The following is a 26,553-nucleotide window of genomic DNA, read 5'->3' as shown; positions in this document are numbered from 1 at the left end:
TTGTGGTTCTAACAAAAAAGCAGTTCACTGATTGTGAGAAACAAAGCTCACACACCTCAATAATTGCAGTCCGAGACAAAATCTGAATTAGCAGTGTCCTTTAGTTTACACTTGCAAGTGGGTGAGATGTCCAGTGCCTATAAGGCAGAGGACATACACACACCAAGTTGAATTCATACATAATATTTATATGATTTGATGTCTTTTGTTTTACATCGCTCCTCCCCTGCTTCCATCGTCCACTTCCCTAAGACCGGCCCCCATTACCCCTGTTTATCTCTTGCCTTATCCGGCCTTGTCTGTGACAAAATGCTTATTTCTGGCCTCACAAGGCTGTTTGACCTCATCCTGCTGTAGGTCATTGTTGGGCATATTCTTTCTTCATCATTATCTACCCCCTTCACCTGTGCCTTTCCCGAGGCTGTTCTGATCCCTATGACCCTTTTAATTGGGGTTTGTTCCTGTGTTTTTGTAAAAGTGGGAAGCAGATGTTTATACCTACTGTTTGTACAGGCGTATCTGGCTTAACTTCATCCCCTCACAACATCTTATCTATTTGTCCGTAATGTCTGCCATTGTTTTACTGGCACATCTCATTCTGACATACAATTTTAGCTAATACAAAAACAATTATATATTTCCTCCAATCTACATTTTATTAATTGTTACCCACCAAAAGAGAGCTAACACAAAGCCTGCTGCAATCTGGTTACGAGCCTTGAATTCATCAGGTAGCCCCCTAGGGACTCCTACAGAATCGAGATAAATCCTGCCATCGAAAGAAGTGTCTAACAGTAATCTCTTACCCCTTCCCTTTTTCCCTCCTATCTTTTCCTTCTCAAATGCCAGGGTAAATGGAATTGCCAATTGTACAATTGTACACATCCCTCTCCAATCTGGAGGTAGCGTGGGTCTCAATATTTTGCCTCCACAGTCCCACTACAGATCCGCTCGGGGAACCTTTAGTGCTGAGTAGTTCCCTCCCTTCTCCGTTTCGGTAACATTCTTAATCTCTGTACATAATTTCAGCTCCCCCAAATCTTACGACCGACTTGTACCTCGTCTACGCACACACGATGTGTGATTTCCAACTGCGCCAGAAAGCAGGGGGGGAACTTTTGCATCTTTCTTCTCCAAGGGAGGGAACATCAGAGATAGGGAGGTACAATTCCTATCATTCCACGCAGTCTCATCTTGATACAGGGCTATCATACATTTCATGCCCTTCCTGTCTCGCTTCCACCTGGAACCACCTGGAAAGGGAACCACCTGGGCCACTGGCCTACCGGAGGCACATGCATAGCAATTGCTTTTGTTCAGACTTTTCACAGTATACTTTACCCATTCAACCCAGGCATTTGCATCCCCGTACCCAGTTTCTATTTCAATGGTCTGTTTCAAGTCCTTTACCTCTATAAATTTTACTACTTTAGGATCATCGGGAGGGGTGAAAGATTGTATCTTATTACCCAGTAGTTCTACCCGTTTTCCCTGTCCTACACTAATTGAAGAACAATAGCCCAAGAAATCCTTCCCATTTGCTTTCATTTCTATCCCAAACGTTTCATTTCATTGTATCTCATAGGTGTCCAGACTTCTTCCTCAACTGGAGATTCCACTGGCCCTTTGATCCGAGTGTAATGAGTCCAGCCTTTCTCCGCTGTCCTTATTGCCGTTTCGGGAGTCAAAAGAGCCTGGTACGGCCCTTCCGAGTCCGGCTGCGATTTAGTCTCTGTCCATGATTTTCCTAAGATTCAATCGCCCGGCTGGATGGGATGAACGGTGAATTCAAGGGGTGGAGTTTGTGCCAATAAACCCTGTTTCCTGAGGAAAAACAAAGAGGAGGACAAGCCCAGTATGTACTTCTTGAAAAACAAATCTTTAGTTTCGGGAATTGGCAATTCTCCATTCGTTCCCAAGTAAGGTAATCCAAATAAGATTTCATAGGGGGATAGTCCCAAATCTTTCCTTGGGGCTGTTCGTACTCGCAAGAGAGCTATAGGTAAACATTTGGTCCAAGGGAGTCTGGTTTCTATTATCAATTTAGAGAGCTGTCGTTTGAGTGTTTGGTTCATTCTCTCAATCCTTCCCGATGATGGCGGGTGCCATGGAGTATGGAACTCCCAGGAAATTCCCAACCATTTCATTACCCCCTGTAACACTTTAGATGTAAAGTGAGTTCCTTGGTCGGAATCAATATGGTTCACGAGCCCATATCGGGGAATCATGTGGTCCAATATTGTTTTAGACACTCCACTCGCAGTGGCGGTAGCTAGGGGGTATGCCTCAACCCAACCAGATAGATGATCTACTATGACTAGCATATATTTTAGTCTTCCTACCCTGGGGAGTTCAGTATAATCTACTTGTATACTCTGGAAAGGTCTCAATCCTGGGTCTCTTCCTCCCGAGGTCTGTTTTCTCAAGACTTTCTTATTTACCTTTCTGCATATTATACATCCCTCACATATTTGTTAAGCAATTGTATATATTTCTTTACAACCATATTCCCTAAGAACTAAATCACACATTGCTTGTACTCCCCAATGGCTGCCTTGGTGTAGGACAGCCATAATCTCTCGCATCATCATTTTGTTTAACATTTCCCTTCCATCAGGTAACCTCCAATGCCCGTTTGCTGTTTTTACAGCCCCTAAAGCTCTCAATTCATTTTCTTCGCTTTCAGTAAATATAGGAGCTTCCCTAGGACTTGGGACAATAGGTATTAGGGAATGAATCACCACTTCTTGTGGGTTCAGGGCTGCTTCCTTAGCCACTTCATCGGCTAATCTATTTCCCCTAACTTCTAGTTCATTTCCTTTCTGATGACCATTTACATGCACTACTGCTATTTCTCAGGGAAGTAATAGGGACTCCAAGACCCGTTTAATCAATTCTTCATGTACTAATTCTTTCCCTCGGCTATTGATCAGCCGTCGTTCCTGCCATATCTTACCGAAAGTGTGCACAACACCAAATGCATATTTAGAGTCAGTGTATACTGTTCCCTCTTTATTCTCTAATGCCCTAAGGGCTCTTTCCAATGCATAGAGTTCACAAGTCTGAGCTGACCACCCATTTGGCAACCGTCCTGCCTCCACCACACTACTGTTTGTCCCGTCTACGACTGCATACCCATTATGTCTTTTCCCTTCAGTCACCCGGGATGATCCGTCTATAAAAAGTCTAGCCCCTGCATGAAGTGGAACATCTCTCAGGTCCATGCGGACCTTAGTTTGGTATTCTATAATGTCAAAGCAATCGTGCCCTGGATTCTGAGGAGAGTCTCTTTCCCCTTTCCAAAGAAAGGCAGCTGGATTTAAACAATTGTCAGTGACCAACACTAGATCATCCTTTTGTATTAATATTGCCTCATATTTCAGAATCCGCGAGTCTGTCAACCATCGCCCAGCTTTTTGGTTTAGGATTGTTCTCACTTGGCGTGGAGTGCTTACTATTAGGGCTCCCCCAAATGTAAGCTTTCTGCTTTCCTCCACCAACAGTGCAGTGGCAGCCACAGCCTGCACACACTCAGGCCACCCCCGGGATACTGGATCCAGTAGCTTTGAAAGATATGCTACTGGTTGTCTCATTCCTCCCCACCTCTGGGTCAATACTCCCAAAGCCGCTCCCTTATCCACGGTAGCAAAGAGGTGGAAAGGTTTATCTAGAGAAGGTAAGGCTAACACGGGGGCATGGATCAGATCTCTTTTGAGTTTCTCAACTAGGTCTTTTTCCTCATCATCCCAACTTAGACATTTTGGTTCCCCTCTAATAGTTTGAGATATAATTTCTTAGTCTTCTGTGCAGAGGAATCAATCCACAATCTGCAATAAACCGTTAGACCCAAAAATTTGCGTAACTCCCGTTTCGTGCTGGGCAGTAGCATCCCCACTATTCCCTCTATCCGTTCCGGGCTTACCTTTCGCTTTCCCTCACTAACTAAATGTCCCAAGTATTTCACTTCTTGCTCCACATATTGTAGTTTGTTTTTAGATGCTCGCAGTCCCTGCTGACCCAGGAAATTCGATAATTTGTTAGTGGCTTCTACTACTCTTTCTCTTTTTTTTTCCTGTTACTAAGAGGTCGTCTACATACTGCAACAGGGTAGTCCCCTTGGGGCTGCTAAATTTCTCCAAAATTTGTTCTAACATCTGTCCAAATAAATTCGGGGATTCCTGGGGAAGCACAGTACACCGGTATTACTGTTTCTGTCCTGTCTTAGGGTCTTCCCACTCAAAGGCAAACAAATTCCTACCTTCCTCTGCCAAGGGACAAGCCCAAAAGGCATCCTTTAAATCTATCACACTAAACCATTTGTGGTCATGAGGGATCTCACTTAATAAGGTATAGGGGTTTGGCACCACTGGGTGCCTGATCTGTACTATTCAATTTAATGTTCTCAAATCCTGCACCAATCGATCAGTTCCATCAGATGTCCGCACTGGTAGAATTGGGGTATTATAAGGAGACTTACATGGCTCCAACTCTAATCAATCCTTCAATTACTGGCTGCAGTCCTCGTTTACCTTCTATGGAAATGGGATATTGTCGCTCACAGACAACGTCCCCTTTTCCTTTTTTTAAAATTTACTTCAAGGGGAGGGATGTGTAGTTTTCCACAATTCCCTTCCCTAGCCCATACAATAGGGTCTATCTCTCTCTCCACATCCTCTGTCAACATTGCCTTTGTACAACTAATTCTTTTTCCTGAATTCCAATCCCCAGTCCTAAGAGGATAATTAAGTCTCTCCCTAATATGTTACTTCCTATCTCAGAGATATACAACAGTTCCCCTGTGACCCTATCCTTAGGACCTTCTGTCATCATAGGTTCAAATACTGGAACAGTAAATCCTTCCCCTTTTACCCCCGAAACAGTAATTGACCGTGTTGATATTCCTACTTTCTTTGGTTTAAAATTCAGCGATGACTGTGCTGCCCCGTATCTACTAGGAAGACTACCTCTTCCCTACAGGGTCCCACCTTCAGGTTTATCAAGGGTTCCTGGTGGGCCCCCGAGGGCAGGAACCCCTGACACCCCTATTCTTCATCAAAATTCATAAGCGGAATTGCCCTCTCTTCCCTTTTTAGAGCAGGACACTTCCGCTTAAAGTGCCCTATCTTTCCGCAATAATAGCATCCTGCCTGTGGAGACCTCCAGCTCTGCCCCTGTCGCTCGAACCCTCTATCAAACGCTCCCCCTTGTCCTCTCTGTCCGACATGCTGCCACCCACCGCTCCGGTTGCTCACTATTGGTTCCACTCTTTTCTTAACTATCTCATCAACCGCAGCTACCATCATTTTCACCTTCTGTTTCTGTCTCTCATCCTCTCTCTTTACAAACACTTTCTGTGCCTCTCTTAACAATTCATCTAATGGCTTTTCACTCCACCCTTCTATCTGCTGTATCTTTCTCTGTATATCTGGCCATTCCTTTGTCACAAAATGTACTTTCAAAAGACCCTGTGCCACTGGGTCCTCAGGGTTCATTCCAGAATATTTCCGCATTGAGTCTCTTAATCTTTGCAAGAAAGCTGAGGGAGTCTCACCTTTCTCCTGTCTAACTTCAAAGGCTTTAGTCAAATTCTGTGACTTCGGAACTGCCTCTCTTATTCCTTTTAGAATCAGGTCTTTCAATTCCCTCATTTCTTCCCTCATTAATTCTTTTTCCTGAATTCCAATCCCCAGTCCTAAGAGGATAATTAAGTCTCTCCCTAATATGTTACTTCCTATATCAGAGATATACAACAGTTCCCCTGTGACCCTATCCTTAGGACCTTCTATCATCATAGGTTCAAATACTGGAACAGTAAATCCTTCCCCTTTTACCCCCGAAACAGTAATTGACCGTGTTGACATTGATTTTGATTTTCCCACTGGGGGTTTCTGAGGGGAAACTTCACCTCTCCCTGTCCAGCATCCTCATCTCCAATGGGGTGTTCCCTGTCCCAATTTTAATGGCTGCTCCCCATATAAGTCCCCTTTCTTCCCCAGTAAATAGTATATTCAAAATAGACATTAACTCAGCCCAGGTACACAGACCGGGCCCCAAAAATTGATCAATTTGTTCAGACAACCCTACCGGATCCTCAACCAGGATCTTCATTTCTTTTTTAAATGTTCTGACCTCCCCACTGCTGAGGGGGACACTTACAAACCCAATCTCTTTGTCCCCTATTGGTCCCTCCCGAAGGGGATAAGTCATTACGTTCTTCCCCTTTTTCTTTTTTAAAGAAATATTGCAATATTTCTAGCTCCCCATAACTTCAAACACCAATTCATCAATTCATGCTTGACTAACTTTAAAGCCTGTTCCAACTTGTAAATATATTTTACATTTTGAATATTAAATACTGAATTCAGTATTTAATATTCAAAATGTAAAATGCATACAGTTCTCAATTTTGAAATCCACTGTAATCACCCAGTTTTAGTCCCTTAATTTAAATCCAAAATTAGTTTTCTCAAGTAGTGCAGACCAATCATTGCTCAAGTACAATACTATAGGTCGTGAAATAATCAGAGCTGCCTTAAAAGAATTTGTCTATTCACGTTAAAAAAAAAACTTCTAATGCATGAACAATGGCCGAATCCAAGGTCACAGATATTAACCAAAGAATTTTGTTTTTACTACAATCTAATGTTGAACTGAAACTTCAACTGTCCTCCATAAATCGTTTTTATGTAAAGATAAAAGAGATTAGTTAGAAACTGATAGTAAGGCAGTCATGACCTGGAAGAAGAACATTCTGTTTTTTCATAATCTCGATAGAATCCTTAACCTTAAAAGAAATCATGTTTAGTTTCCATAATAAAAATCAGATTCAAAACAGTCCCAGAACTCAAACTCCAGGGAATAAAACGCAAACATTCAATCACCAACAAACAAATTGGTGCATTCAAACCAAATCACAAAGGGTTAAACTTTCTACCAGCTGTACAGCTCTTTTCATTCACTCTCTCTCTCTCTCTCTCTCTCTCACTCATTGACAAATAAATTCAGATATTTACAAACCCAGTCTTTGTCCGACCTGTATTTTGGCCAGAAGAGGCGGGACGAAGAATGGATTCCTTAGTCCATACGAAGCAACAATATTTAATCATCTTTTTCCCTTGTACAAGTATTATTTTGCCAATTCCACAACATCCTCCCCAAAGGACTTTCTGGAGGCATGTTGTAAGGGACCCCCCCTCCATTTCCATTGCTTTTTCCTTCTTTTGTTTTCCCGGAGGCTTTTTCCTTACCCACGGCACAACCCATATTGAGTTCCTTCGTTAGTCCCTTATTAACTACTAAAACTCAATCCCGGCCACCAAGGCAATACTTAAAAGTCAGGTTTCTTACCTTGGTCTGTGCACAGAGTTGCCTGGCCCCTTGTCGCCGTATTTTCTATCGTACGCCTATCCCTGTCTGATTCAGATGTCTCTCTTGTGGGATTCGTACCAGTCGCCCAAGGGAGCAGACCAAACCAGGACACGAGACCGCTCCTCAATGGGGAACAGGACGCGTCTTCCCAGTGTCCAAGGCCAGCCACTCCCCCCGGTGATGGAAAAAAAATCCCAGACAGCCCCCAATTGTGAGAAACAAAGCTCACACAACTCAATAATTGCAGTCCGAGACAAAATCTGAATCAGCAGTGTCCTTTATTTTGCACTTGCAAGTGGGTGAGATGTCCAGTGCCTATAAGGCAGAGGACATACACACACCAAGTTCAATTCATACATAATATTGATATGATTTGAAGTCTTTTGTTTTACATCGCTCCTCCCCTGCTTACATCGTCCACTTCCCTAAGACCGGCCCCCGTTACCCCTGGGATGCACTAACTACATAGGATCAATGTAGATTTCACCAGTTTCCTTATTTCCCCTCCCCTCCACCCACCCCCACACCACACACCTTGTCCCAGATCCAGAGTTGAAAAATGTGGTGCTGGAAAAATGCCTAGAGGCCATACCTCTCGGAATTCCCTGGCTGTTCTCTGGCATGGCACTCATCCACAGATTCGATCAACAAACACATTGACCTGGACCCAATATGGCCACTGCAGCGGACAGTTGGAACTGACAACCGGAAGCGGCAGAGACAAACCACTATAAATGCTGGAGGAAACAATACAGAAGCACTTCACAGGAGGCTCCCAAGCACTGAGGATATCACCTAGACAGGAGATGAAACGTCTGGAACACAAATTCCCAGCTCAGCGAACAGAACCACAACAATGAGCACCCGAGCTACAAATCTTCTCACAAACTTTGAATTGAGCATAGGAGTTGGGACATCCTGTTGCAACTGTCACACATGTCACACAACACAAGGCATGGTCCTTCTCTGACTGACCATCCCTTTGAATATCAGGGGGAAGACACCCCTTTAATTGTAACATTCAGGAAAGATGCCTTACTTCAACAAAGATGTGCTGTGCTCACAGATGTTTGGACAGAGGAAGGGAATTGAAGTCTGGGGTGAAGATCAATCTTCATTCAGAGAGAGAGAGGAGCAGCAGTAGCTTCAGAAGCTCATGGTCCAACCTGTGCATTCAGACAATAGGGGGGCTCTTCTGGGCAAAATCTGGGAGTGAAGCAATGTCTCCCCCTTTCCATTCCTTATCCTGGGAGGGAGAGAGAAGAGGGGAAGCACTGTTCACTTGCAGCAACAGGAGGCAGAGAGTATGAATCCAAGCAGGGAGCAGACTCTGCAAAAGTCAGCTTCAGTCGGCTTCTTCTGGAAAATTGTGTGCAATTATGGTCTCCCGCCTATAGGCAGGATGCTGTGAAACATGAAAGGATTCAGAGAAGAGTCACAAGGCTGTTGCCAGGGTAGGAGGGTTTGAACCACAAGGAGAGGCTGAATAAGATGGGGCTGTTTTCCCTAGAGCATCGCAGGCTGAGTGTGTGTTTTTTAAAGAGGTTTATAAAAACTTGGGTGTGGATGAGGTGCATAGACAAGGTCTTTTCCCTGGGATAGGGGGAGTGCAGAATTAGAGGGCATATGTTTAGGGCGAGAGGGGAAATATTTAAAAGGGACCTTGCAGTCAACCTTTTTTTGCAGAGGGTTGTGTGTGTATGGAATGAGCTGCCAGAGGAAGTGGTGAAGGCATCTGGATGGGTATATGAATAGGAAGGGTTTAGAGGGATATGGACCAAGTGATGGCAAATGGAACTAGACTAATTTTGGATATCCGGTCGGCATGGACAAGTTAGATTGAAGGATCTGTTTCTGTGCTTTATGTCTCTGACTCTATGACTGGTGAAAAGCGTTGGCATTCGTCGAAACAGTTATGCAACAGAAAATTATAAGAGGGTAAAGATAAGCCTCACGTTATTGATCCATGAATCCTGGTGGTATGGATGTATTTCCAGTAATAGAGTCAGTATAGCATGGAAGGAGTCCAAAAGACGGCTTCTTTTACAAAAAGTCACTCTTAAAACTTAAATATGAGTCTTTTGGAAATGTAAGACAACCGTGTGTTAATATAAGACAGATAAGTCTGGGGTATATGGTACATATTTGATGGAATGTTTGTGGCTCTAAAAGCCTGATTTGCAGTTGTTTCTGAGCTCATAATATTGTACTGCAGAATATTGTATATCTTCAGTAAGAATGTCAATACCGCATGATAGATGTCAATTCAGCAACTTGAGTGAACTCTTCATGGAGTATGCAATCCACCACATTACCCTGCTGTATACATTTACATATAGATCAGCACAAAGATCTTGGGTATTAAGAGAGGAAAGAATGTTCCACAGAAACTAGAATTGTGTGTTTTGATTTTCTATTGTGGACTGACAGAGATGACCTTTGCAATCTCTTTCCACAGGAATATTACAAGAGAAGAATTTGGAGGCAGAAATCTCAGACCAAACATCACATCGAAGTCTGACAGTCGATTGATTCACCAGGCCTTGGATATTGATGGCCTTGAAAACAAAGGGGAGAAGGTCTGCCTGCTTTGTTAGGTTTTAAGCGTCAGTGTGACTGGAAACTCAGAGTCTCACATACCCACACACCAGAGCAGTGACTGGAACATGCTATACAGACTGAATGAGAGTCCTCCAATTATCAGCGGGTTCACCAGTCACACCACACACAGGCTGTAAGCGTGAGCGAGTTTCAACTGATTGTTGAACCTGGAGAAATACGAGGACACCCGCACCATGGAGAAATCATGAAAATGTGGGAACGGTTTCCCTTCCCCGCCTGCCCAATATTCATCAGCATTTATACACCGGGCAGCGGCCATTCACCTGCATTCAGCACGGGAAAGGCTTCACTCAGTCGCATCACCTCTTGGTCCACACCGGGGAGAAACTGCTCATCTGCCCTGTATGCTGAAGCAGATGAAGGACATTTTTTTTATCCTGGATGGAGCATTCTGCAGGTATACCTGAAATAGATACATTTGTCTCTGTCCCATTGAGTCTCCAGCACAGGGCGAGGCCAAGCTGCTCAATTGGTCTCTGTGTTTATTCTCCACCTGACCCTCCATCCACCCCTCTTCATTGCACCCCCATCTCTCCTCCATCAGCATAAAGGTATCCCCCACTTTTCCAAAGTTCGCTTTCCACTACTTCACTTTTACAAAAGACCTACATTAATACCTGCTCCCACAAACCGAAAGAAATCTGAAGAGGATTGTCGTTTTTACAAAGAAAGGCATAATACAAATTAATTCATGGTAATTGCTTCTTCGCTTTCGGCCATTTCGGCTTATGAAAGGAACACTCTACTTTCAAATAGTGGGGGAAAGCTGTATCAATACAAGACAGCACAGTCTCAGGCCCATCTCACTTGGTTTAGGCACACACACACCCTCAAGCCTGTGCTCATTCTTAATCCTTACTTAGACCTGCTATTTATTGCCCATGTGTGGTTTCTGTTCCTCTGTTCACCTCCCGTTCATGTGTTTATCAAGATACACCTTAAACATTGTTAAGGTGCCTGCTTCCACTACCTGCACTGGCAGTGCGTTCCAGGAACCCCCACCACCCCTCTGTGTGATTCCCCACCCCCACCATCTCTCCCCCAAACAGTCCCCTGCTCACCTTGAACCTGTGCCCTCTTTTAGTTGACCTTTCCACTTTGGAGGGGAAAAAAACACCTCTGACTATCACAGAATCCCTCGAGCGTGGAAACAGTCCATTCAGCCCAACAAGTCAATACCGGCCCTCTAAAGATTAACACATAGAGACCCGTTCCTTACCCCTATTATCTACATTTACTCCTGACTAATGCACCGAACTTACACATCCCTGAACACTGGGGCAATTTACACACAGACAATCCAACTTAACCTGCCGCTCCCTGGACACTATGGGTAACATAGCATCGCTAATCCACCCTAACCTATACATGTTTGGATTGTAGGAGGAAGCCGGAGCAGCCAGAGGAAGCCTACGCAGACACGGGAGGTGGGGTGCAGGGATAATGTGCCAACTCCACACAGATAGTTGCCTGACACTAAAATGGAACGCAGGTCCCTGGCACTGTGAGGTGTCAGTGCGAACCGCTGAGCTACCCTGCCACCCCTGTCCAGCCAATCTGTGTCTCTCATCATTTTGTCGAGGTCTCTTTTCAGCCTCTGTTTTTCCAAAGAAAACAATCCAGGTTTATGCCTCCTCTACTCGTAACGAGTGCCCTCCAGACTAGGCAATGTCCTGGTGAACCTTGTCTGTATCCTCAGCCAGAGCACCCACATCCTTCCAGTAGCACAGTGACCAGAACTGCACACAATATTCCGAATGTGGCCAGAATAAACAGCTGTAATGTAACTCTTACACTCAAGGACGCGTGCTGTGTACCTTCTTGACCATCGTGCCCACCTGCATTACCACTTCCACGGATCTATATGCCCAGACCCCTCTATGCCAGTGCTCCTATGTATTCTGCCATTTATCATACAATTCTTATATTTCCTTCATCTCTATCGAGCTTCACCTTAACTGTCTTTCTCTCTTCATCTCTTTTCCCCCCTCCTCACATCAGCATACCATCAGACCATAGGAGCAGAAATTAGGCCATTCAGCCCATTGAGTCTACTTCGCCATTCAATCATGGCTGATACGTTTCTCAACCCCATCCTTCCTGAGATATGGGCCCCAAATCTACATACAGTACTCCAATTGTGGCCTGACCGGAGACTTACAGAGCCTCAGAAGTACATTCCTGCTTTTATATTCAAGTCTGATCAAAATAAATGCCTTCATTGCATTTGCCTTCCTAACCACTGACTCAACCTGCAAGTTTACCTTGAGAGAATCCTGGCGTAGAACTCCATAGTCTCTTTGCACATCAGATTTCTGAATTTTCTCCCCATAATCCTTCTGTTCCAGAGTAGCAGCAGAGATTTCCAGACACCTCGATTGTTTTCAGGGATACCAAGGGATCTTGGGAATTGCCACTATCGCAAGAGGAGGCAGAGGGGAATGTGGTGTGGTCCTTTAAACTGCAGAACTTTCCAAACTCCCTGAGTCAGCAGGAACTCTTTCTGGACCAAGAAACAAAAGGGCCACTGAGAAACTGCTACATCAGAAGATCTCAGAGGCAGAAATTAGGCCATTCAGCTCATTGAATGGTGGAGCTGACTTAATCATTCTTAAGTATCAAGGGTTACGGGGAGAATTGGGTTGAGGAACGTATCTGCAATGATTGAATAGTGGAACAGACTGAATGGCCTAATTTCTGCTAGTTAACCATCCCTGGGAAGAAGGATGCAAAACAACAAACTGTTTCCTGGGACAGATGAGCTAAGTGTTTAATAACCTCATGACAAAAGGACAATTAAGTTTGTCTGTGGAAGGAAGGCCCTGACATAAAAGGGTTTTTTGCAGGAAAGGCTGTATCAAACAAAGCACTAAACCTCGAGGATAAGAAGGTAAGCTACAGACCAGAGATCTCCAGAAGTGTGGGGAGGTGGTGTTAGAATCGAAAGAAACATCACATCACAGATTTGAAAGTGAGGAATCTCCACCAGAATTCAACCTCAGAATGATGTAGCAGCAGTACTTGGAAGAAGAATGCTGCATTGAATCCCTGACCACTTCCAGAGACATAAACTGTTGGTGGAAACTCAGTTAAATTCAGCCATCAATTGGGAGATAGCCAAGTTGTGAGTGAGGTTGAACTTGGTTACTTGAGGAGTTTTATTTGTGTTGTTACATACAATAAAGTGTAAATCATTGTTTCAGCAGTTAATTGTGTGCAGTTTCTGAGTTAAGAGCCAAATTAAGGTGATTCACCCACAACCACAGTGAGAGGCTGCGATTCATGTTGACTCCATTGCATTCAGCAGTACATCACGTCAATACTCTTATAAAGCGAAGGCTGACAGCACCGCCTTTCTCAAACAGAAACACCCAGAGGAGCGTGTCGCCCAATAATCTGTAAAATTAGCATGAAAAGTGGTGTAACCTGCTCTAGTGATAAGAATAAATCCCCAACACTTTAAAATCAACAATCAGCAATTTATTTATCCAACTGTCACGGTGAACAAATGAACAAAACTATTAACAAACTGGATACAGGCCAGGAGCAGATGGGTGGCACTAGTTTAGTTGGGGATCATGGACTGGTTGGTCTGAAGGGTCTGTTTCCAGGCTGCATGACTCCATAGCACGGAATGAATGGGGATCCATCCCAAAGATGATAAAGGTTTCAAGCACCACCTTAGGCAAATGTGTGGACTCCCTCCAGATAACTGAGGGCAGTGGGGCACTGTGAGGGTCAGTAGATCAGTCAGCCAGCCAGTTCTCTCCAGGAGACTTGTCTCAAGAAAGGAAGTGGTTTCCTGTCCCATCAGCCAGATTATCCAGTTTGGATAATATTTGGTCCTCTTTCTCCAACAAAATATGTAGTCAGGGCAGTGTCTATAACAAATATGTTATTCAACTTGGAAGAGTGCTGAAGACATATACAAGGATGTTGCCAGGACTCAAGGGTCTGTGTAAAAGGGAAAGGTTGGACAAGCTAAGATATTTTTATTTAGAGCATTAGAGACTGAGAAAGGCCCTTAGAGAAATGAAGAGATCGTGAGAGGGTGAATGCACTCAGACTTTTACCCCAGGGTTGGGGATGTGAGGGCTAGAGGGCATCGGTTTAAGGTTAGAGGAAAAAGTATAAAAGGGAACGTGAGGGGCAACTTTATTTATGCAGACGGTGGGAGACATATGGAATAAGATGCCAGCGGAAGTGGTTGAGGTGGGTACATTAACAACATTTAAAAGGCATTGGACAAATACGTGGATAGGAAAGTTATGGAAGGAAATGGGCCAAGTGCAGGGAAATGGGCTTAGTGTTGATGGACAGTATCGCTTGAAGGAAATCTTTTTTTTAAGATTAGATTCCCTACAGTATGGAAACAGTTCCTTTGGCCCAACAAGTTCACACTGGCCCTCGCAGAGTAACCCAGCCAGACCCATTCCCTTATCCCTATTCCTCTACATTTACCCCAACTAATGCACCATACCTACACATCCCTGAACACTATGGGACAATTTAGATGGGCCAATCCAAACTAACCTGCACACCTTTAGATCGGGGAAGGAAACCGGAGCACTCAGAGGTAACCCATACAGATGTGGGGGGGGCATCGTGAAAGCTACACACAGATTGTCATCCCGAGGGTGGATTTGAACCCAGGTCAGCATCGTGAGGCAATGGTACTAACCACTGAGTCACCATGCCACCCCTGAGCCACATAGGTGGGCTTGCGGGGGGTGGGGGGGGGGGGGGGGAGGGAGGAGGGGGGGATGGTGAGTCCAGCACAAAACAAAAAAACCCACTACACCCACTGTCAGAATGGGCAGGAGGTTCAGCCCGGTGGGTGACCCACTGCAGCGTCACTGGTGGAATCTGATTGTTGGATGCACTGGTGCCCCCGCTGATGCCTCTGCAAGTTGCAGGACAATGTGAACCTCCGCCCACAGTCGGGGCAGGCAAACGGCTTCTCCCCGGTGTGGACCCATTGGTGGGCCAGCAGTTTGGAGGAGCGGGTGAACCCCTTCCCACACTCGGGGCAGCTGAATGGCCTTTCCCTGGTGTGGACCTGCCGGTGGGACAACAGGTCAGAGGAATTGCTGAAGGCCTTACCACACTCAGGGCAGGCGAATGGCCTCTCCCCTGTGTGGATTCGCCGGTGTCTCAGCAGGTCGGAGGAATTGCTGAAGGCCTTCCCGCACTCTGGGCAGCTGAAGGGCCTCTCCCCTGTGTGGACCCGCTGATGGGCCAGCAGGTTGGAGGATTTACTGAAGGCCTTCCCACACTCTGGGCAGCTGAAGGGCCTCTCCCCAGTGTGGACCTGCTGATGGGCCAGCAGGTTGGAGGAATTGCTGAAGGCCTTCCCACACTCTGGGCAGCTGAAGGGCCTCTCCCCCGTGTGGACCCGCCGGTGCCTCAGCAGGTTGGAGGAGTCGCTGAAGGCCTTCCCGCATTCGGGGCAGCTGAATGGCCTCTCCCCCGTGTGGACTCGCCGGTGCTTCAGCAGGTCGGAGGAATTGCTGAAGGCTTTCCCGCATTCGTGGCAACTGAAGAGCCTCTCCCCTGTGTGGACTCGCCGGTGCTTCAGCAGGTCGGAGGAATTGCTGAAGGCTTTCCCGCACTCGTGGCAACTGAAGATCCTCTCCCCTGTGTGGAATTGCTGGTGGGTCTGGAGGTTGTCCACCCAAGTGAACCCTTTCCCGCATACGGAGCAGTAAGACGTCCTCTCACCAGTGTGTATATGCTGGTGGGCCAGCAGGACACAAGAGCAGGTAAAGCCCTTTGCCCGCTCGGGGCTGGAGAACGGCCTCTTCCCAGTGTGATTGCACTGATGAGCCGCCAGGACAGATGGGACACGGAAGCCCTTCCCACAGTCGCCACACTTCCATGGTTTCTCAACAGGTTGTGTTTCCTCGGGTTTCTCCATGGCCGAAGCTTCACCTGCACACACACGTGTACAACCCCGCCATGAATTCTTCTTTCCAGGCAGCAGAGTTGTTTCAGGCTCCACACCCAGTGCGCTGCAACAGTAGGGTCTTTCAACCAGTGCCCCCGTACTCAAACAGGAACCAAAAAGAAAGCTTTGCTCCTTCTCACAGAATCATAGTTGAAAATTGTTGCGGTCCTGATGGATTGAGTAACTGTCAGACACTGACGTGAAAGTGAGGACTGGAGACGCTGGAGAGTCAGAGTCAAAAACTGCGTCGCTGGAAAAGTGCAGCACGGCAAGCAGCATCAGAGAAGCAGGAGAATCAACATTTTGGCCATGAGCCCTTTATCTGTTGACTTTGAAACTTCTGTCTTCAGATAGTCTGTAAGAAAAGATTACAAAAGTCATCACTGCCAGTCCGGTTAAGAGTGAGATATCAAGGCATTGACACTGACACCAGAGAGAAACTGTACACACAGATGTGGCAAATGTTAGTGGCAAGCCAGAGTGATAGAGATATTAGGCACAGAAACAGACCCTTCGGTCTAATTCATCCATGCCAACTAGATAACCTAACCTCATCTCGGCCGATTTGCCAGCATTTGGCCCACATCGTCTAAACCCTTCCTAATCGTATACCCATCCAGATGCCTTTTAATGTCATAATTGTACCAGCACCCACCACTTCCTCTGACAGCTCTTTCCTTAAACACGCCACTTTCTGCATGAAAGACTTATCCCTTAGGTTCCTTTGTTAAGTTCTTTTGCTTGAGCTTCTTACACTGCAATACGCCAACTTCTGTGAACAACCAAACTTTATTAAGTACAGTACAAGCTGTCGAGAAACTCTTAACACTCTTCGCAATGGTACACAACAGTACCAAAAAACAAACCCCTTAAACAAAGTAAAACTGAAACAGAGGCTTACAGTTGAAGTTAGAAGGCCAGAAGGAGACAGTGTTAGCAGCCTTTCTCCACATAGACCACTGCTTAACTCACCCAAATGAGACTTCAGCTTTCAGGACTGACCACTCCCCTTTCATTGTACAGGTCACTTCTAAAACAAAAACTTGGGCCTCAAGTCTCATCTGTTCACATATAACCAAAAATGCCTCCCAATACCGTTTTTCATCTCTGTACTAAACCAGTCGCTTCGGAGCCCGGATCGTTTTAATCACCCCTCTGATAATAAAAACTAAGGACACAGCATCCTTGAGAAGGACCAGCTTTTAGTAAAAGGACCAGCTTTGTGACAGAGGGATATAGGCCAAACACTGGCAGATGGGATTAGATTAGTTTGAGAACACAGCATGGAGTAGTTGGACTGAAGGGACTGTTTCTGTGCTGTTTGACTCGGTAACTGTTCTGCAATGGTCTGAAAACCATTTTCTTGCCTTCCCCCATAAACAACCACTTCTTTGTTGTTCCAAAATCAGATGAACTCAGCCTTGAATATATTCAATGATCCCATAACTGCAGGAAGACATCCCCACTTCTGGACTCAATTCCTCTTGCTAACATAACACCTGCTTTGCTCATTGCTTGCTGCACCTGTGACAACTGGCATTGACTGGTATGGAAGGACGCTGAGGCCCCTTTATACACATTTATGATGAAGGGCTCGTGCCTGTAACGCGGACTCTCCGGCTCCTCGGATGCTACCTCAGCTGCTGTGCGTTTCGAGCACCACACTTTTTGACTCTGATCTCCAACATTTGCAGTCCTCATTTTCGCCACATCCCAATATATCACCATTTAAACAATGCATCTCCTTTCTGCTGTTTACCCCCCAACAGGGAATGCTATCACTTCACATCGTGGTACTGCATTTTCCATGAGTTTGCCAACTGAGACACAGACTTGGCCCAACTTTTCCAGAATCTGTCCCCTCCATAAATTGAGATTGAGTGAGAGAGAGAGAGAGAGACACACACACACAATAGGGGTGTCTCTGATTAGCAGGAGGACCACGCTCCTTCCGGTCCTCCAGGGCTTTCTATTGGCCCAACGCGCAGGTTTTGCTGACACCGGCGAACATGCGCAGTGTGTGTTGTCACCGAGGAGCATGCGCAAGATGCTGTGTGAAGTTGCTGTTGTTACTGACAGGATTTGTGCCCAAATGACAATCGGAGATAAGAAAGGCTGGAGTCACATTTTATATTTATCCTGCGGCTCGACATTTTATTTCTTTTGCATTTTATTTGACTACTCATCTTTTCCTCAGGATAGGGGACTCCCAAACTGGAGGGCATAGGTTGAAGGTGAGAGGGGAAAGATTTAAAAGGGACCTAAGGAGTAGAAAAAAAGTGTGAAAGTTAATTCCCCTCAAGAAGTGCCCTCTCCAAACCTGCACATCTTTGGATTGTGGGAAGAAACCGGAGCATCCAAAGGAATCCCACACAGAGAAGGTGCAAACTCCATTCACGCAGTTGCCAGAGACTGAGATCAAACCCAGGTCCCTAGCGCTATAAGGCAGCAGTGCCAGCCACTGAGCCTGTTCAGAAAAAGCAGCAATTGATTTATATTAGGGTGAGAGGGGAAAGGATTAAAAGGGACCTAAAGGGCAACTATTTCACGCAGCGGGTGGTGCGTGGATTGAATGAGCTCCCAGCAGAAGTGGTGGAGGCTGGTACAATTACAATATTCAAAAGGCATCTGGATGGGTATATTAGATTACTTACAGCGTGGAAACAGGCCCTTCGGCCCAACAAGTCCACACCGACCCATTCCCCTACACCTAACACTACGGGCAATTTAGCATGGCCAATTCACCTGACCTTCATATTTTTGGACTGTGGGAGGAAACCGGAGCACCCGGAGGAAACCCACGCAGACACAGGGAGAATGTGCAAACTCCACACAGTCAGTTGCCTTAGGCAGGAATTGAACCCGGGTCTCTGGCACTGTGAGACAACAGTGCTAACGACTATGCCACTGTGCCATCCACGGCAGGAAGGTTTGGACAGGAAGGTTTGGACAGGAAGGTTTGGAGGGATATTGGCCAAGAGCTGGCAAATGGGCCTAGATTAATTTAGGATATCCGATTGGCATGGAACAAACAGTTTGTTTCCATGCTCCACTACTCTATGACTCTATTTCTACATAGTCAGAAATGTTATGACATGGACTGCACCCCCCACTAATTTAAACCCATAAAAGATTTACCCCATGTGGTATTGTGAAAATTCAAGAGGTAAGGAACTGTTTCTAAAAGTCACTATTTAAAGTTTTATTTAATGATCTAGCACACTAACTTGCAAGTGTTTAAATCTGCTGGGATTTTTAATACCCCCAAATCTATTCAAATCTGTCTAAACCAGTTCAAATCTCTGACGAAAGCCCCCAAATTTTACAACACTGGGTGCAACCTCCCCCACCTAATTTAAACCAGTAACATAGAGAAGGTTTAATCCATGCAGTAATCTGTGAAAATTCAAGAACCAAGAAACTATTCCCAAAGGTCAGTATTTAAAGTAAAAATTAACAACTTTATTTATTAAAGTCTAACGGAGAATAATTAATTAACAACTATTTACAACTCCTTTCTCTAACCTATCTTCTAACTTCCCCTGTATGATACCAGTCCAATAAAAACCCCTGATTAAGATTTACCGAAAGATTCAAACTTCAAAACCAGCCAGCTGTTAAATCTTCTCTTTGTATCTTCCTCTGTAGATTTGCTCTCCAGGTCGGTGTCGATGTTTTTTCTCTGTGCAGACTCCTTGTCTGGACAGGTACCTCTCAGAGTTCTCACTAGCAGCCTACATTTGTTGGTCTTTTGGCAGTTCTCCTGTAACTGTTCAACTGTATTTTTTGATTTTGTACTCCAAAGCATCAAATCATTTCATTGGTGTTAATATTAGATTAGATTAAATTCCCTACAGTGTGGCACCAGGCCCTTCGGCCCAACCAGTCCACACCGACCCTCCGAAGAGTAACCCACCCAGACCCATTTCCCTCTGACGAATGCACCGCACACTACGTGCAATATAGCATAGCCACTTCACCTGACCTGCACATCTTTGAACTGTGGGAGGAAATTGGAGCACCCAGAGGAAACCCATGCAGACACGGGGAGAATGTGCAAACTCCACACAGACAGTCACCCAAGGCTGGAATCGACCCTGGTGGTGTGAGGCAACAGTGCTAACCAATATTCTCAAAATACTAAATTCAAACTTGATTGGAATTCAGTATTTTAGGGCAAGATCTAAATCGATTGGCCAAAATTGAGTATGTTTTTGTCTCCAGGCAACCCAGCTACCTAGCTGTTCCACCAAATGTTAAATTATTACCTTGTTCAGAACGCTTGGTGCTATGTCAGGTGGTTCTGCTCACTTTTCAACTCTCTTGCACGTAGAATACACCAATACACCTTCTAACAGAACCAATTATTCAAGACTAGGAATCGGCCATTCACCCCTAACAGGCGAAAGTGAGTACTGCACATGCTGAAGATTAGAGTCAAGAATGTGGTGCTGGAAAAGCACAGCAGGTCAGGCAACATCCAAGGAGCAGGAAAATTGACATTTCGGGCAAATTGACATTTCGGGCAAAAGCTCATTTACCCCGAACAGCCTGTCCTCAACTGCACATAGTTCAAAGCAAGTTTGAGAAAGATGGCTGCAGCTTTGTCTTAATATACAATTGAACATGCGTTCAAACTTTAATGCTGTTTCTGAATATATTATTTTAGCTATAATCAATTTGAAAGATCAACCATTTCTCATGCACCCCCATCTCCCAGGCAGTGTAATCACCAACCATTCTCTCTCTCTCTTCTGAGATGAGCTTGATACAGCGATCAAAGACAGCTCGAGGCATGAGAAAGTTTAGTGGGAGTTGGAAGAGATACAGAATGGACAGGGTGACAGAGTGTAGGGGCCATTGAGAGACTGGGGGAACAGAGGGTGGTGGGGGCAGAAAAGAAAGACTCGGGGGTCAAAGGGTGGAGGAGGAGAATGAGGGGGAGAGAGAGAAAATGGGGGGCAGAGAGTTGCGGGGCGAGAGAGAATGGATGGGGGCAGTGGGTGGGGAGAGAGACAGCAGAATTCCCACCTTCCCCAGGACTGGGGCAGTGTCCCATGAACTGGAACCTACTCCTCCCACAGCAGTCATTTCTCAATCCACATATGGCTAAAGCAGGAGAATTATATAATCCCTGCAGGCCATTTCACCTATCAAATTCACACCGACCTTCCACACAGCATCCCACCCAGACTCATCAACTTACCCTACAGCCCTGCAGTTCCCCATGGCTAACCCACTCTAACCTGCACATCCCTGGACACTTTAGCACAGCCGATCCATCCAAAACCGCAGATCCTTGGACTGAGAGAGGAAACCAAAGCATCCAGAGGTAACCCACGCTGACAGAAGGGGGAGAACATACCAAAGCTCACATAGACAGTCACGAGAAGGTGGAATCAAATCGCTTCTAACAATTCTCCCACACCTGCAAAACCCTGAGAACTATGGGTAATTTAGCAGGGCCAATCCACCCTAACCTGGGCAAAGATAAAAATCACATGACGCCAATCCAACAGGTTTATTTGGAAGCACTAGCTTTCGGAGCACTGCTCCTTCATCAGGTGGTTGTGGAGTATAAGATCATAAGACACTGAGTTTACAGCAAAACATTACAGAGTCATGCCACTGAAATGATACATTGAAGAAACCTGGATTGTAAAGTCTTTCATCTTTTAGAATGAATTGCTGGTGTCATTAATATGTAAATCCCAGAACTTCTTATAAGACACCTACTCGAGATAACTTAAGGCTTTATAAGAAAAGATGACAACTCAGCTCAGACAATGCATGAAAGGTGTGAGGCCAGAGTCTGTCTGTATCCCAGTTTTTGAGTCAGACTGGTTCTATATCCAAAGTGGAATTTATAAAATATTCTATGTATTGTCTGCCTGCAGATTGTGCATTTTTTGAGCAAAATGGAATGTATCTGCAAATACAAATTCACCCCATAGACCTTGGTGTGTGTGAACACACACACACACACGAGAGAGAAAAAGTCTAGTTCCATACTGTATATCTCTATGTCTATTGCATAACAGATGCTTTATTTCTGTTGATGTAAATATTGTTATAAATCATAGCTGGGTACTAATACTTAGATGTAAGGGAGAGACAATTCTTCAATTAGGGCACTATAAGATTTTTGGCAGACCCCTATTTCTAGTTTACTTGCCAATGAACAGACACAAGCACCTATTTAATTCTAACTTTTCATCTTTTTTGTTATATTTTCTGGTATGATACTCTGTGTCTGGATGGTTGACAGGCTGGGAGATTGTGGGTTGGACTTTGACTGAATGATTTATTGTTCCGGAAGGTGTCAAAGGAGGTTAAAGCTTCAGCAGAAATGAAGCAGAGCTGAGAACGGACAACAACTGTGTGGGAACAGGGAGATCAATAGAGGACAAAGAAACCAGGACCTGAAATCCGAGCTGACACCAGACGACCCTGTGATCAGTGCTTTGATTAGCAGTGTCAACCCTCTACCTTTACCTAGCTTCCCATTCGACTTGAATGCCACAAATCCCCTCAATATTTAGGATCCAATCCTTGTCATCCTGAAGTCATGTCTCTGTAAGGAGTCCCAGATCAAAATCATTCTCTTCAATGTGTACAGTCAATTCATTCACTTTTGTTACGTTGCAGCACTGTTACGACACGGGGTAACCCCCTCTGCTAAATTAGACCATCAACACAGAAATTATTCACCCCATGCAGTAATATAAATATTTAAAGTAAAAATTAACAACTTTACTCTTTATGTCCAACACAGAGTGTTAAAACTCACAAAAATGCCTGGTTTTATACTCCAAAACATCGGATCATTTTATTGGTGTTAATATTATCAAAATACTTAATTCAAACTTGATTGGACTTTGGTATTTTGGTGCAAAATTTAAACTGATTGGCCAAATTTGAATTAGTTTGTGCCTCATGGCAACCCAGTTGCTCTATTTGTGTTGACCAAATAATACAATCTCATCTTGTTTAGAACACTTTGTTCTGCTCGCTTTTTTAACTCTCTTAAAGGTACAGTACCTCTACCCCTTCATAACAAGCACACATTCAGATACTGACCTTTTAGTTTTATTGTTTGTAATCTTTTGAATCCAGTTTTAATTGCTGGTACGTTTATTCTCGTTGTTCCTTTCTATTGTTCTCTGACGTCCATTTTCCACATCACTACATTGCTCACCTGCCTTGATTTGGATTGGCCATACTAAATTGCCCATAGTGGCCAGGGATGTACAGGTTAGGTGGGTTAGCCAATGGGAAATGCAGGGTTATAGTTTTGTAGTAATAGAAGCAGGAGTAGGCCATTTGATCTATCCATCATCTCAGCTCTTCTTACTTGCATTATCCCGAACCCCTGATTCCCTAAGGGGTGAGGGTGGGAGGGGTGTATGAGCAGGATGCTCTTCGGAGGGGTCAGAATGGACTTGATGGGCTGAATAGCCTGCTTCCACACTGTAGGGCTTCTATGATTTACCGCAGTTCACAGCTCAGATCACAGCTCCCGGAATCTCCCACCTTCTGCAAATCGAAAGACAAATCCCACCCTGCCCTCTCATTTGTATGTTATCTAAATACTTAATCGTTTCTAGTGAACACAGCCCACACCTCCCTCTGCTGCCAGTCACCTTTACAATGCTGATGAAACAATGCCGATGAAACAATGCCATTCCTGCAGTACTGAAAACCGTAAGGCTTCTAACAATACCAGGTACACACAGCTCCTTCTGATGGACAGCATTGGAAATACAATGTTGGAGGCTGGCCGAAATGAGCAGTTTAACTCAAAAATCCACCTCACCCTTCACTGGGCACCCCAATCAGCACACTGTCCTTCCTGCTGGGAAGCCTTAAAGCACTTCACCCCCACAGTGCAATGAATTCCCACTTTCCAACAAAATCCTAGATGTACTCACATACTCAGTTGCTGTCTCACCAATGAAATACTTCATTGTCACTTCTTCTGCTTCCAGTAAAGGCAAAACATCTTTGAAAGCTGCTCTGAAAGTCCAGTCTTCACAACACTTCTGCTTTCATGCAAGATGATTAAAGTCATACAGTACAGAAACACAGCCTTCGGTCCAACTCATCCATGCCGACCAGATATCCTAAACTCATCTAATCCCATTTGCCAGCATTTGGCCTGTATCCCTCTAAATCCTTCTTATTCATTTACCCATCCAGATGCCTTTTAAATGTTGTAATTGTAGCAGCCTCCACCACATCCTCTGGCAGCTCATTCCAAACATGCACAACCCTCTGTGTGAAAAAGTTGCCCCTCAGGTCCATTTTAAATCTTTCCCCTTTCACGGTGAAACCTATGCCCTCTAGGTTTGGAGTCGCCTACCATGGGGAAAAGATTTTGGCTATCCAACCTATCTATACCCCTTATAAACTTTTGTAAGGTCACCCATCAGCCTCCAATGCTCCAGGGAAATTATCCCTGGCGTATTCAGCATTTTCCTATCGCTCAAACCCTCCAACTCTGCCTACATCTTTGTAAATCTTTTCTGAACCCTTTTAAGTTTCACAACATTCTTCCAGAGGAGGGCAACTGGAATTGCACAGTTTTCGAAAAGTGGCTTAACATGACCTCCCAACCCCTGTACTCAATGCTCTGACCAATAAAGGAAAGCGTACCAAATGCCTTCTTCACAATCCTGTCTCCCTGCAATTCCACTTTCAAGGAATTATGAACCTGCAAGGACACTTTGTTTAGCATCACTTCTCATTAACTATGTAAGTCGTGCCCTGATTTGCCTTACAAAACGTAACACCTCACATTTATCTAAATTAACTCATTTTGCCATTCCTGGGCCCATCAGCCCATCCGATCAATTCTAATTTATATTGAACTTCGTTTCCTCTCTCATCCCCCAAAAGCTGATAATCTCCATCCCACACACACTTCCTCCATTCTGACTTTGCAGAACCTAATTCCTGCTGTAACTAATCCTGAAGGGTGTGGTTCATGCTGATTAACAGGCCCACACTCGGGGAGGGGTGAGATCTAATTCAAACAGACAGAATTCTGAATGGCCTGGACAGAGTGTACATGGGGAAGATGTTCCTATTGGTAGGAGAGTCTAGGACCTGAGAGCACAGCATCAGAGTAAAAGGAATATCTTTTAGAACAAAGATAAGACGAAACATTTTCAGCCGGTGAGTGGTGAATATGTGGAATTCATTGCTACAGAAGGCTGTGGAGGCCAGGTCACTGAGTAGATTTAACATGGAGATAGATAGGTTCTTGAGTATCAAGGGGATCGAGGGTTACAGGGAGAAAGTGGGAGAATGGGATTGAGAAACTTATCAGCCAGAACGTAATAGTGGAGCAACCCTGATGGGCTGAGAGGCCTAATTTCTGCTCCTGTGGTTTATGGTCTCTTGCTGTCCTGGACTAGGAGTGTGCAAACTGGGGGCAGGAATAGGCCATTGAGCCTGTCGAGCTTGCGCCAGCATAGAACAGATCATAAGTAGATATGAGTATACCGACGTAAAAGGTAAAAACAAGGACTTCAGATGCTGGAAACAGAGTCTAGATTAGAGTGGTGCTGGAAAAGCACAGCAGGTCAGGCAGCTCCTCGGATGCAGCCTGACCTGCCATGAATATACCTACATTCAGGTTAATAAGCTGGAATTTTCTCCACTGGAGCAGAGGAGGATTATAAAATCGTGAGGGGTATAGATGAGGTGAACGGCCAAAATCCTTTCTCTAGGCTGAGGGTTCAAGTCTATGGAGCAAATTTTGAAAGAGAGAGAGGAGAAAGATTTTATAAGGACATGACGGTCGCTGTCACCATTACAGAATTTAAAAGGCATTTGGATTGGTCCATAATAGAAGGGGTTCGAGGGATATGGGCCCAGGGATGGCAAATAGACTAGATTAGGATAACTGGTAGGCATGGCCAAATTGAACCGAAGGGTCTGTTTCAGTGCTGTACATCTCTAGGACTCCAATATATAAGGTTCAAAGGGATATAGGTGAAACACAGGCAGGTGGGTCCAATTTAGTTTGAGAACATAGTCAGCATGGACTAGTTGGAGTGAAGGGTCTGTTTCTATAACTGATCTGTATTGGTCTTGCCTTCTCCCATAACCATCACTTCCTGTTGTTCAAAAATCAGATGAACTCAACCTTGGATATATTCAATGACGCCCAAACTGCAGGAAGGCGTCCCCACTTCTGAACTCAATTCCTCTTGCTAATATACCACTTGCCTTGCTCACTACTTGCTTCACCTGTCTGACAACTTACACTGACTGGATTAGAAGGACGCAGAGGCCCCTTTGTTCATCCACACATCATTACTGATGAAAGGCTCGAGCCTGAAATGTCAATTCTCCTGTATTTGCCATTGAAAAAATACCTGAACTAACTTTCCAAGAGTCTGTCCTCTCCCTGGATTCACTCCGTTTCCCTTCAGTTCCTGCAAGTCAACAGCTCAACCCCAGAATAGAAACGGGGTTGAGAAAAGAGTGTGTTGTACTCACAGATGTTGGACAGAGGAAGGAAGTTGCAGTCTGGGGTGAAGCTCAATCTTCATTCAGAGAGAGAGGAGCAGCAGCAGCAATTTCAGAAGTTCATGGTCCGACTTCCG

At 44.9% G+C, this 26,553-nt stretch overlaps 2 protein-coding genes across 6 annotated transcripts in view; one reads left to right on the top strand and one right to left on the bottom strand.

Annotated features, from left to right (window-relative positions):
* Positions 1-13,462, top strand: part of LOC140460369 (uncharacterized) — a 25,045-nt gene extending 11,583 nt beyond the window's left edge. For both annotated transcript variants that reach the window (XM_072554877.1, XM_072554876.1), the window contains exon 3: positions 9,827-13,462. The gene's annotated coding sequence lies outside the window, so the exon portion shown is untranslated. The remainder of the gene's footprint in view (positions 1-9,826) is intronic.
* Positions 13,449-26,553, bottom strand: LOC140460368 (uncharacterized). 4 transcript variants are annotated; one of them, XM_072554871.1, is made up of 2 exons: positions 26,447-26,553; positions 13,449-16,292 (listed from the first exon to the last, which is right to left on the bottom strand). In XM_072554871.1, exon 2 carries the CDS (start codon positions 15,905-15,907, stop codon positions 14,816-14,818), a length of 1,092 nt encoding a protein of 363 aa, XP_072410972.1. In that variant the 5' UTR covers positions 15,908-16,292; positions 26,447-26,553; the 3' UTR covers positions 13,449-14,815. The 4 variants fall into 4 exon arrangements, with proteins under 4 accessions (XP_072410972.1, XP_072410973.1, XP_072410974.1 ...); XM_072554872.1 differs by lacking the exon at positions 26,447-26,553 and adding an exon at positions 19,523-19,793; XM_072554873.1 differs by lacking the exon at positions 26,447-26,553 and adding an exon at positions 17,771-17,791.

This window comes from Chiloscyllium punctatum, chromosome 36 (genome assembly GCF_047496795.1).
Source record: "Chiloscyllium punctatum isolate Juve2018m chromosome 36, sChiPun1.3, whole genome shotgun sequence".
In the NCBI taxonomy this organism is placed as follows: Eukaryota; Metazoa; Chordata; class Chondrichthyes; order Orectolobiformes; family Hemiscylliidae; genus Chiloscyllium; species Chiloscyllium punctatum.
This window is presented reverse-complemented; position numbering and strand designations above follow the sequence as displayed.